The sequence below is a fragment of the Mustela lutreola genome, chromosome 11 (genome assembly GCF_030435805.1).
Source record: "Mustela lutreola isolate mMusLut2 chromosome 11, mMusLut2.pri, whole genome shotgun sequence".
In the NCBI taxonomy this organism is placed as follows: domain Eukaryota; kingdom Metazoa; phylum Chordata; class Mammalia; order Carnivora; family Mustelidae; genus Mustela; species Mustela lutreola.
In genome coordinates, this window is record NC_081300.1 from 63,755,932 (window position 1) to 63,768,946 (window position 13,015).

General features: G+C 44.4%; 1 protein-coding gene across 1 annotated transcript in view; it reads left to right on the forward strand.

The window, feature by feature from the left end:
- The first annotated feature begins 168 nt into the window (after window positions 1-168).
- The window catches only part of PI4KA (phosphatidylinositol 4-kinase alpha), a 115,182-nt gene continuing 102,335 nt past the window's right edge, over window positions 169-13,015 (forward strand). Inside the window, exon 1 of the mRNA XM_059140278.1 lies at window positions 169-361. Within this exon, the coding sequence (XP_058996261.1) occupies window positions 215-361 (147 nt within the window). The 5' untranslated portion in view covers window positions 169-214. The remainder of the gene's footprint in view (window positions 362-13,015) is intronic.

Sequence of the window (13,015 nt, forward strand, 5' to 3'; positions counted from 1 at the left end):
GGGGGGGCGCCACGTCTGGTGCGCGCGACCGCAGCCTACCGCTCGTCTTCTCTCGCCCCTCCAGAGGTGGAATCGTCCCACGGCCACGCCCCAGCCAGTGTCGACAACAGAGGTCACGTGCCGGGGAGGTCGGCTGCCGCCGCGCGTGCGCCGTGAGCTCTGGCGCTTGCAGGCCGGGTGGGGGAAGCCCGCGGGCAGCGCCGCCGCGCGCTCGATGATGGCGGCGGCCGCGGCCCGGGGAGGGGGCGGCGGCAGCAGCGGCGGCGGCTCGGGCTCCAGCACCTCGCGGGGCTTCTATTTCAACACAGTCCTGTCATTGGCCCGCTCCCTGGCCGTGCAGAGACCGGCATCTTTGGAGAAGGTAGTCTTGGCCGCTCGGGCCGCGGGCTGACAGGAGAAGGGGTATGGGATGGCGAAGCGGGTAGGCAGGGCGAGGATCTGTGGAAGGCCAGAGGTGCTCTAGAGCTACCTGCGACAGGAAGGGGTACATGAGCGGAGGGAGCCGGGGTTGGGGCGGTGAGGAGGCCCGTGGGCGGAGGGCGCTGGTGAAGAGAGGGGCATAATGGTGTTGGTTTAGGCGAGGAGTGGACAAGAGCAGGTGGGGACTTTGCGGGTGGGTGGCGTGGGAGGGACGTGAGCTACAGGCCGGGCTTTGAGCCGAGGGGGCACCTTGTGATGCAGCAGGGGCGGGGGCGACAGGCAGGGAGAAGCAGTGGTGGGAACGACGGAGGACCGGAGTCGAAACCTGGGGCTCTGCTCCCGACTTCTTTGCTTTTTATTCCGAGACCTTGGAGACATGCTGTTCTCATAAAATGGGGGTGCTTACCTACTTTGCCCGCTTCACACTGTTGTGAAGGGCAAATGAAATAGTACATCTGACATCGCTTTCTGAAATGCAAATCTGCGTTTTTCTGTGAATCTAGAGGGGGCGTCAGACTGGGGAAAAGATTGTGTTTCGAAGAAGGGACATTGGTAGGGAAGGGGGAATGAACTGTCATTGGCAGAGAATTGAACTCAGGATTGCTTCAGAGGAGGAAGGGGAACTTATACCGGAGGAATCTTTGCCTTGGGAGAAAGGTGAAAGGAAACTCAAAAGTGTCGCTTGGATGGTGGAGAGAACAGATTTTAGTCAGACATGTTTGGTCCCTGCCCTGTCATTATTTGTACTCTTAGGCAAGTTACTTCAACTCTTAGAGCCCTGTTTCCTTATGGGTGAAATGAAGTGATTCTTGAGAAGTACGTGGATTCAAGCATAAAGTGTCTCCTGTAGATAGGTGAACAGTAGAAGTAAGCTTTCTTCCCCCACCGTCGTGTGATGGGACTCATTATAGTATGTAGCACTGTAGGGGTGATCTTCCTTCCTTCCTCTCTTTCTTTCTTTCATTTGGGAGAGCGCGCGTACACGTGCGTGTGCACGATGGAGAGGGGCAGAGGAAGAAGAGTCTTAAGGGGACTCCGGTGCTGGGCTGGATTTCACGATCCTGAGATCCAGTTTGGAGCTGAAATCGGGAGCCGGCTGCTCAATCGACTGCACCACCCAGGCGCCCAAGGATGGGATTCTTTTTTCATACAGTTTCTGGCAGGTGAAAAGAGATCTGTTGTCTAAGAGTAGGAGAAAAGGGTAGAGACCGGAGACCTGTCTAGGGGCAGTTAAGAGTAGTTTTGTGGGGGCGTCTGGGTAGCTCAGATGGTTAAGTGTCTGCCTTCTCTTTGGGTCATTATCCCAGGGTCCTGGGATTGAGCCCTGCCTGGGGCTCCCAGCTTGGTGGGGAGCTTGCTTCTCCCTCTCCCTCTGTTGCTGCACCCCTGCTGTGCGCACTCTCACTCTCTGTCAAATAAAGAAATAAAATATATATATTAAAAAAAAGAGTTTTGTGGCTCTGGTGAGGGTTGATGTTGAAATGCTGTGTTAGGCTCTCTGGCATAGTGTCCTTGGCTTTGTGGATTCTTAAATCTGATTTCTCACTTAACTGCAGGGTGAGCAGGTCCTGGGAGATTGATGCCAACCTAACTTCTAATTGAAGGAGGAATTCAAAAGAAGGGAAAGTATATGATTTCTGGAGATAGGAATACCTCACTTTAAATCCTGTATCATTTGCTTACATTAGTGTGACTCTGGGTAGATTAGTTCCCCAGTCTGACCTTTGCTTTCTCCTGCAGAATACAAGGACAGTATTATGTTAAGAGTATTTTGAAGATCAACAAAATGACCCATGAGTCCAAGATGACCCATGATTAAGAACTGTTATCATTGGATGAGCCTAACTAATGGACTGCAGTGCTAACTTATCAAATCAAATTCATGCCAGCTAGTTAGCACATTCTTTTCTTAGTAGGAGGGCTAAAAAGCATATCAGAAGTTTGCTTGCTGGACTTGGGAATAGCAGAGATTGTAGGGAATTGGGCGAATACAGTCCTGTGGCTCTAGTAGGGCACCCTTTCTTACCCAGTAACTCTGAGAAATGCACCTTAAGCACAACTGGCCTTCTTCAGCTTTCTCCCATGTCCTCACAAGAACATTCCATAATTGTAACATTGTTAGCTTTGTATCTTACAATAGCAGTTTACTGTCCTCAAGATTATGGTGTATTTTACAAGTTAATATAGCTTTTAGGTTGGCAGCTCCCCATTACTATCTCTTAGTTTGGGAGGTCAATATCATTGGTAACATTTACAAATCACTTTAGAAGAGAGTTAACAGAGCTAGCTAGTCTTCAGAAGGGATTGCTTGCAAGGTTGGCCCTTGGCTCACATCTGGGAACTTGATACTTGAACTGTTTCCTCCATTTTCTAACTGATAAGGATGGTTCATTGAGCCTAGACTCTGAACAAACAATATAATTATCTGCTTTCCTCTTGGGAAACTGGAATTTTGATGGCTGCTAGGCAGACATTGCCTGTGTCTGTCAATAAAATCCTTGGATGCTATGTCTCTAAAGGACTTCCCTAGGTACAATCATAGCATACATGTTACTACATTGCTGCTGTAGAAGGGAGCATGCTCAGTGTATACCTTCACAGGAGGGAGAGAACAGGAGGAAGCCCATGCACAGGTTTCTTCAGAGTCCACTTGTCTTTTTCTCTTGCTGACAAATTCACTGTCATACAATGTAATTTAGCTACAAGTATAACCATGTATGCGTGGGTGGTCTTGGGGACCCTGAAATAATTTCTGTCTTAGGGAAGGCTTCTGTAGATGGCTGATTCCATCAGATATATGTGGTGGTTTCCTCTTATCCTCACCTGGGGTCTTGAGACTTCATTATGCTAGGGATCATTGTTCACTACTTATTTTTTTTTAAGATTTTATTTATTTATTTATTTGACAGAGAGCAAGAGAGAGAACACGAACAGGAGGAATGGGAGAGGGAGAATCAGGCCTCTGGCAGAGCAGGGAGCCAGACGTGGGGCTCGATCCCAGGACCCTAACCTGAGCCAAAGGGAGACGCTTAAGGACTGAAGCACCCAGGCGCCCCTCATTGTTACTACTTAGTCCTATGATATATGGCTGTTTATTACATTCTGCTACTTTATTTATTTTTTCTTTTAAAGATTTTGTTTATTTATTTGACAGAGAGAAATCACAAGTAGATGGAGAGGCAGGCAGAGAGAGAGAGAGAGGGAAGCAGGCTCTCCGCTGAGCAGAGAGCCCGATGTGGGACTCGATCCCAGGACTCTGAGATCATGACCTGAGCTGAAGGCAGCGGCTTAACCCACTGAGCCACGCAGGCGCGCAACATTCTGCTACTTTAAAACAATTGACAATAAGCCCTCAGAATTCCTAGGGAAGTATTCTTGAGGTTCTTAAGAGTAAAGGAATTTCTGAGTACCCACCAGGATAATGAAGGTGGGGACTTAAGTAGGGAGACGAGTGTTGAAAAACCTCTCTTTCTCGGGTGCCTGGGTGGCTCAGTGGGTTAAGCCGCTGCCTTCGGCTCAGGGTCCTGGGATCGAGTCCCGCATCGGGCTCTCTGCTCGGCAGGGAGCCTGCTTCCCTCTCTCTCTCTCTGCCTGCCTCTCTCTCCATCTACTTGTGATCTCTCTCTGTCAAATAAATAAGTAAAATCTTAAAAAAAAAAAAGAAATGTTTAAAAAAAAAAAAAAGAAAAAAGAAAAACCTCTCTTTCTCATTTATTTGTTTCTGGGTTGTTTTTTTTTTTCCCCCTATTCTTTTTTTCCAGAGAGAAGGTAGAGGGCTGAGTGGGGCTTGGTCCAGATAGGCTCGAGCTGAGGACGGCTCAGTTTTCTGAGCTAGACCTGACATCTCAGTTCAGACATTGGTAACTCAGGCAGTCTTGATGTGCTTTTATGGCACTTGGGGCACATTAACAATATTCCTTTCCCTGTCTTTGTCTACCTACATGTCACAGTGGTGTTTCCTTACTCCACTCACCCAATCTGATCCCAGGCTGTGTAAATTTTACTTTTCCTTTAATTAATTTACTCTTTGATTTAGGAAACATTTGTTGAGCACCTACTGTTAATTAGTATGCACTAGATAGGGCAGATCAATAAGAAACAGCATTAATGAGATTGTTCAGGTGATCAGCATCAAGTCAGACTTGCTACAAGTAGCCCATCTAATCTTATGTCACAGGTCTGGTGATCAGCCCCCTGCCATGTTCAGATAGTCAAACACAAGACTCCTTAATGTCAAGTCTCTGATTCATCTCTGAGCTTTGACCTTTTCCTGTTATGCCGCCCCTAAGACTGGAACCTCAGCCCTAATACCCCCAGGATTGTGGGCCACCCTGAGGATATCATCTGTATTCCTCGAGATCCTATCCCACACAGCCCTCAGCCCTCTCTCTCTGGGAGAAAGGTGAGAGGAGAGAAATAGAGAAGAGAATCTTGTCTACAGTGGAATCTCCATGTATGGTCAGCTTCCATTCTCTGATTCTGCCTGCTAGTCTTGTTCTGCTCTTCTCATCTGTCTTCATTCTTCTCATCTCTCTTCAGAATGTTACTGAGCTGCCCCTGTCAAGCTGCCCCTGGATCTGCCTGATGATACTCCTCTGTGTCTAGGATATTGGTGACCTGTCTATACATAGTAATGGACCCTCAACCCTGGGACATAGAGAGTTCCTGGCAGAATTGAAAAGTAGGCAGCATTCCTTGCCCTCCCACTCATTTTCCTACCCGCAGGAGGCTTTGATCAGAATCTTTTTCCATGTCCTACAGTATGCTCTCTTTTCTTCAGTTACAATGCCAGAATCTCGAGGTGTCTTACTAACTCGATGTGGTGTTTAAATGGCACTGCAGCATTAGGGACAGGCCAGAACCTCCTTGGTGGACAGACATGCTCCAGAAGATGAGCTGGTTAACTCTGATCTCTAATTGGAGGAACATACGTTCTGATGCTCAGGGTAGTAGTCTTTGTGGAGTTCTTGGTTATCTACTCCTTTAGAGTGGTTTGCCATGGAGTTAAAAAATCATGGTATTGGCATTTTTTTCCAGCATCGCGAAGTTGAAAATTTCCATCCTCACTCCGTTTCCTTTGTGAAGCCATGTTAAAAACAACCATCTAAAGAGTAAGGGTAGAGAAAATTAGCGTCAGTAGAGGGAATTCATGATGCTAGAACCATTGTTGTTAAAGCAGCTCTAAAATACTTTTTTCTTTTTTAAAGATTTTATTTATTTATTTGACTGAGATCACAAGCAGGCAGAGAGACAGGGAGAGAGAGAACGGGAAGCAGGCTCCCTGCTGAGCAGAGAGCCCAATGCAGTGCTCCATCCCAGGACCCTGAGATCATGACCTCAGTTGAAGGCAGAGGCTTAATGCACTGAGCCACCCAGGCACCCCAGCTCTAAAATACTTTAAGAAGAAATCGGAATAAGAAGAAATCTTTACCTATAATCATGCCACAGTAACTGTATTAGGTTGCTAGGGCTGCTGTAACAAAGTACCACAACAACTTAAATAGCCGAAATTTATTTTCTCATAGTCCTAGATGCTAGAAATCCAAGAAGAATGTGTCAGCGTTGCTGGTTTCTTTTGAAGCCTTTCTCTTTGGCTTGTAGATAGCTGTCTTCCTGTGTCTTCACATAGTCTTCCCTCTGTGCCTGTCTGTATCCTAATCTTCTGTTACAAAAACACTAGTCAGATTTCTAGAACTGGCCCATCCTTTTTACCTTGTGTTAACTTAAAAACCCTATGTCCAAATATAGTCACATTCTGAGGTACCTGGGGATGAGGAATTCAATATATGAATTTTGGGGGGACACAATTCAGCCCATAACACTTAATGCATTAGTATTTTAATTTCTTAGATCTCCTTTTTCGTCTTTAGCTATGTTCACTTTTTTCCTTTTATCAAAAATAGCCCATATTTATTATGTTAATGTCTGGATGTCTTATTTTATGTTGATAGATCCTAATTAAGCATTTCTCTGTTTAGGCGGTCTAGATTTTTCCTTGCAAAACAGCATGTTTGTATATCTAGAATTTTGTCTTCTTCTGGTTCACATTCTTCTGCTAAATGGAGGGTGGGTCTTGACCTTTACTGCCCAGCTGTTTTCAGAGGACTCTACTTAGTTATGGTGGATAGCATCAGCAAGACATCTTGTGTGCATTTATATGTAGTTTCATGTTGTTGGATTTTATTTACTTTTTCGTGCTAACTCTGTAAACATAAAAGGGGACCTTATTCTTTTGATTCTAAGATAATGATATTTGACCATGGTTGGCTATGTTCAATAACGAATTAAATAAACCTACAAGGTGGAATTGGCCATATGATATTGTGCTCTTGTTTTCTGGTATGCGGAAGCTTGAATTCAGGTTTCTCTTCACACTTGCAGTACCATTGCTTGGATACTGGCTTCTACCTGTGTTTGCTCTTCATCTCTTTCTTTCAAGAGTTGGGTCTAGGGGCTCAGTGGGTTAAAGCCTCTACCTTCGGTTCAGGTCATGATCCCAGGATCCTGGGATCGAGCCCCGCATCCGGCTTTCTGCTCAGCAGGGAGCCTGCTTCCTCCTCTCTCTCTGCCTGCCTCTCTGCCTACTTGTGATCTCTGTCTGTCAAATAAATAAAATCTTAAAAAAAAAAAAAAAAAAGAGTTGGGTCTACTAGGTGTGCACACAATTCTGACCCTCAATTAATTTATGATAACTAGAAACAGTGATAGGTGGGAGACTGGCCAGCTGTCTGTCCATAAAGGAAGTGGTGGGGGACCATATGGCTTTTCAGAAAACTCCCCTGAGAAGATATTTAGCCATTTTGTGCTTTGCTGGCATGGGAATGGGAGGTACAGATCATTTTCTTTGGGTTTTTCCAAACCTTTTCTCTGTGGCTCTTGACAGTTAGTGAAAAAGTAATAAAGGTAAAAAAGTGAAACATGCTCTAAGAAGGTGGAAGTATTGTGCCTACTTGCTGGGAGGTTACTTTCAGCTGAAATTTTTATTTTTTTTTTTTAAAGATTTTATTTATTTATTTGACAGAGAGAGATCACAAGTAGATGGAGAGGCAGGCAGAGAGAGAGAGGGAAGCAGGCTCCCTGCTGAGCAGAGAGCCCGATGCGGGACTCGATCCCAGGACCCTGAGATCATGACCTGAGTTGAAGGCAGCGGCTTAACCCACTGAGCCACCCAGGCGCCCTCAGCTGAAATTTTTAATAACAAAGGCCTAGAATTGATGGGCATGGACATTTGTAAATGCCAAGAGTGGTTGGCAAGGGAAGGCCATTTCAGATAGAACAGAAAACAAAACAGAGTAAAATGAGGAACAGCAGTAATAGGGTTTGGCAGAAATACAGTATATTTAAAGGGACGAGTGTAGATGAGAGTGAGAAGAAAGCAGGTGGCCTCATACGTAGTCCCAGACTCAGAGTTTGGGTTGTATTGATGAGACAGGGAAGAGCCCTTGAATATTTCAGGGCCATGAGTTATGTGCATTAAGAAGATTATTATGGCCACATTGTTTATCCCCATGCCTTTAGAGATTCTCAGAATTGATGTGTCACTAGCTGTTTGCTCCCCCAGAGGGCAGAAATGTTCTATTTTTGACTCTTTACTGCCGATTTTATGTTATGCTGTCTGTGTTTGCTCTTTGCACCTAGAAGAGATGTGGTTACCTCCAGTCCCACACACCAGCAGCCATTCCCATCCTTGATTTAAATTGCTGAAATGTGTCTGTGTACTTCATTTTCCTCATTATTTATACACTTGTTTTTCTATTGCTTCTCTTGTGTATCTTGGCATTTTGGAAAAAGGCTTGGCCTTTTGTGAACATTGCCAAGCTGGCCAGAACACTACTTTCATTTATGTGATAAGAACAGAGTTGAGACAAAAATCCTCAAATCTCACTTGCATTTACTCACTTAGTTCTGAGAGGCTCTATCTTTGCTGCTGAAGCTATTCTCTTTTCCTGAACGTTTCTATGTGTAAAGCAGGGCTGAAAAGCTGGATTCAGGGCAGCCAGGTCTATCTGTACCATTATAAAAGCAAACGAGTGTGACATTTGTTCATTCATTCATTTATATAATAAGTCTTTTAGTGCTTGCTGTTTGCCAGGCGTTGGAGGGGCCCATTAGAGGGATGAATGAGTAGATGTAGTCTCGCTGTCATGGAGTTGTCATGGAGGTAGACAAGCATTAAACAAAAAACTGTAAGTAAATATGATTGAAAATGCTAACAAGTGCCAAGAAGCAAAAGTAAATGGTATCGGTGAATACACTCGTAATGTTTTACTACCATCACTGCCATCCCTCTTCAGAATTTTCATCTTGTAAAACTGAAACCCTAATTGCCATTGATTTTTGTATTATATTGATCTTGTATCCTGCAACCTTGCCCAACTTGTTTTTTTAGTTCTAATACTTTTTTAGGTTTTTCTATATGCAAGATTATGTCATCTGCAAATATAGTTTTACTTTTTCTTTTCCAAACCGAATGCCTTTTATTTAATTTTCTTTTCTCATCGTCCTGGCTAGAACCTCCAGAACAATACTGGATATAATGGTGAGAGTGGACATCTTTGTCTTGTTCCTGATTGGGGGCAGGGGGCAACTTTCAGCTTTTTACCAGAAAGTATAATGTTAGTTGTGAGTTTTTTATAGATGCCCTTTATCAAGTTGAGGAAGTTCCCTTCTATTTCTCTCTCTCTCTCTCTTTCTTTTTTTTAAGATTTTATTTATTTTAGAGAGAGAGTATGCACATGCATGGGGGGGAGAGGTAGAGGAAGAAGCAGACTCATGGCTGAGCAGGGAGCCTGACCTGGGGCTCAATCCCAAGACCCTGGGATCATGACCTGAGCTGAGCGCAGATGCTTAACCAACTGAGCCACCCAGGAGTACTTTAGAGGGTGCCTTTTTTTAGAGGGTGGATAGGGGCAGAGGGAGAGAGAGAAGGAAAATCTTAAGCGGACTCCACACCCAGTGTGGAGCCTGTCACGGGGCTTGATCTCAGGACCCCAAGATTATGACCTAAGCCACAGTCAAGAGTTGAGACGCTTAATCAGCTGAGCCACAGGTGCCCCCATTCCCTTCTATATCTAGTTTGTTGAATGTTTTTATCATGAAGCAGTGTGGAATTTTTTCAAATGCCTTTTCTGCATGTATTACAAAGCTAATTTTAAAATATTGTTAGGGCAAGTCTATAGTAGCTCTTGCTACAAGGATAGTTTAACTCCACTGCTAAGGTATGGCCCCTTTGAGGTCTCTACTGAATGCTTTAAGGCCTTTCTTTATTTTTATTTTTTTTTAAGATTTTTTATTTATTTATTTGACAGACAGAGATCACAAGTAGGCAGAGAGGCAGGCAGAGAGAGAGAGGAGGAAGCAGGCTCCCTGCTGAGCAGAGAGCCTGATGCAGGACTCGATCCCGGGACCCCAAGATCATGACCTGAGCCGAAGGCAGAGGCTTAACCCACTGAGCCACCCAGGCGCCCCAAGAGCTGGGAGTTTTTAAGAAAGGCCTTTAAGGGGGCGCCTGGGTGGCTCAGTGGGTTAAGCCGCTGCCTTCAGCTCAGGTCATGATCTCAGGGTCCCGGGATCGAGCCCTGCATCGGGCTCTCTGCTCAGCAGGGAGCCTGCTTCCTCCTCTATCTCTGCCTGCCTCTCTGCCTACTTGTGATCTCTCTCGCTGTCAAGTAAATAAATAAAATCTCAAAAAAGAAACAAAAAAAACCCTCCCAGCTCTTGCTGGGAGTCACGCAGACATGCCTCAGCTCTGCGTGAACTCTGGGAGCCTTTTAGCTCACTGTTCCCTGGTTGTTCTTTTCCAGCTTCATGGAATATCACCATACGTCTTAGGATTCATCAAAGACTTAGAGGAATTCTGTTTCGATTTCTGGGGATTTTTTTGTTGTCTCTTCAGAATTTCCAACTGCTTTTGACTTCCTGTACTCTTATTTCTGTCTCCTCCACTTCGACCATCATGATCTGCCTGGAATGCCTTTTCCTATTCTGTGGTCTGAGATGTGTCTTCGGGCAGTCATAGGATAGGGCTCATATCATTTCCTCTGTCTCTCATGTATCATAGACCTGTGCTACTTGTTTAGGATCTGAAATTAGTCGTTTCATGTATCTGTCCATTTTCCTAGTTGCTTTATGGCAGGAAGTTAAACCCAAGTCCCGTTATTTTCTCATGACTAGAGGAGGAAGTTTTTGGATCATAGGATTTTAATGCTAGAGCAGACATTGCAAAAAGCTATCTGATCATCTTCTTCTATGTGAGGCTTGAGGGAGATGACTTGCCAATATTGGCATAGTTTTAAGACATTGGCAAGATTCTGCAGATTTCCATATGTACACACAGTTGGTGTTTTGTCCACATTTTACAGAAGGAAATACAAAGTTAGAGATGTTCAGGTAGGTTTTGTCAGTTATCTTGGGTCACCTAGGTAAGAAGTGGCAGAGTTGGAGTGAAAATCACAACCTCCCAACTCCATGCAGCTACCCTGATCATTGCCTTTTGAAACAATGTCAGGAATCGGAGACATGCATTTGTCTGTGTTGTACCCTGCCAGGCACATGAGCAGGGCTCAAGACATGGAGACTCATGCATTGTGTATAAGGGCACATATAGTGCTAGGTGTTGGATGTTGTAGAAAGCTATGTTAACTGGTCACAAAGCCAAGCACGAGCATCTCTCGTGAAACTCCCATCCAGGACTGCTTGTAGGAGTAGATGCTGTTCCACTTGCATCTGCAGCTCCCTGCCCACCTTGTCACAGTCACCTTTGTTTATTGTGATAGCTCTGAGTCACTTAGAAAAGGTTAGCTTCTATTCGGTGTTCTCCATGGGGGCGGTACATTTGAGAAAGACAAAAATGGATTTAACAAAACACTGTCACTAATACTTAAAGCCTCTAGTTCTCAGGGAATTTTGTTTTTCCTGAAGAACTATTCCCAGAAGTTTCAGATAACAAAAGTTGTACTCTTAAGAAAAAAATCGTTTAATTAGCCAGCTTGTAATGCTATTATAGTAGCTTTATTTTGACCTATATACCTTACCAAACACTGTTGTGTTTGACTTTACATCTGCAGTTTTCTGCCCAGTCATCCAGACTTGTGAGGGCATCTTGTTTTCTCCTTGGTGTGGCATTTCCTTTCCTTGGCAGTCTAAATTCACCTTGTGGTCTCTCTCTCTCTCTCTTTTTTAAGTAGGCTCCACATTGGGGCTTGAACTCATGACCCTGAGATAAAGATGTGAGCTGAAAAGTTGGATGCTTAACTGACTGAGCCACCCAGGTGCCATGGTCTTTCTCTTTTAATACCCTTGGATTAAAATATTGCCAAGAGTTCTTAGCAAAGCCTAAGCAAGTTACCTTTGTTGCTTCTTCCCATTGACTTATTGATCTCCTCAAAGTGTTGCCCAGAGCCCCTCTGGGTCCTTTTTATAAGTGGGAGTAACCTTGGCCATCTCTGTCAGATTTTGAACTTAATGACCTTTTATAATGACAGGATCTACTCCTCTCTACCCCCTAAGAATAACAAACTTGTTTATTGTCAAATTCTGAAGGAAAAAAAAGTAGTTTTTTTTTCATTTTTTAAAAATATAGTTTACTGCTTTATTCTGCATTAGGACTGTGACCTCTCTGTGTCTCAATATTTTTATCCTTAGAATGGAGATAACAAATAATATCCACTCAGTGCAGTGTTGTGAAGATTAGTTGGGATCATACAAACCAGCACCTTGCATGTGATAAATGCCCAATGACTGTTAGCTCTTAGTATCTGGAGACCAGCCCCCACTAGAACTGATTCTCCCTTATCTGACATGTGATGACTGCTAAAGGACTTAAGTTCAAGTCTTTACTTTTTCTTTTCTTTTCTTTTCCCCACAAGAGTCCCAATTTCCAAGGGCATTTTGCATCAGAGCCTGGACCCAGTGCCAGGCTTTCCTGGGTAAATCCAGGATTGGATTACCCTTAAGGTAAAGGGACCCTTTACCATTTGGTTTCTGTCTTGCGTTCTTCACTAGTTGTGTCATTTTTATTGGTTGTATAACTCTGGCTATATTAAGGATTGTGAGGGTGTGACTGTATACTCTACCTGACTTCATTTGACTGTTCTTCCATCTCCATTCATTTGATGATGCAGCAAATATTTGTTCAGTGCCAATTGCATGCCAGCACTGTGCCCAATACTGATTATATGACAAATGTCACAACATAGTTAAACCTTATAGTAGGAAGGCTAGGTTCTAGTGGCCCTCTTTCTTTTTCCTTTCCTTCTCATCCCACTAAATCCCTGTGACACCAGCCTCTTTAGTTCCACTAAATAGTTAAGTTTCTGCAACATGTAGGGTGCAGTGGATACAGGATGAAGGGGACACAGTCCTGTCTGCAGTGAGTGGAAGATAAGTATACAAGTAGAGGCACCTGGGTGACTCAGTGGGTTAAAGCCTCTGCTTTTGGCTCAGGTCATGAGCCCGGGGTCCTGGGATTGAGCCCCACATTGGGCTCTCTGCTCAGCAGGGAGCCTGTTCCTGCCCCACCCCCCACCCCTGCCTGTCTCTCTGCCTGCTTGTGGATCTCCGTCTGTCAAATAAATAAATAAAATCTTAAAAAAAA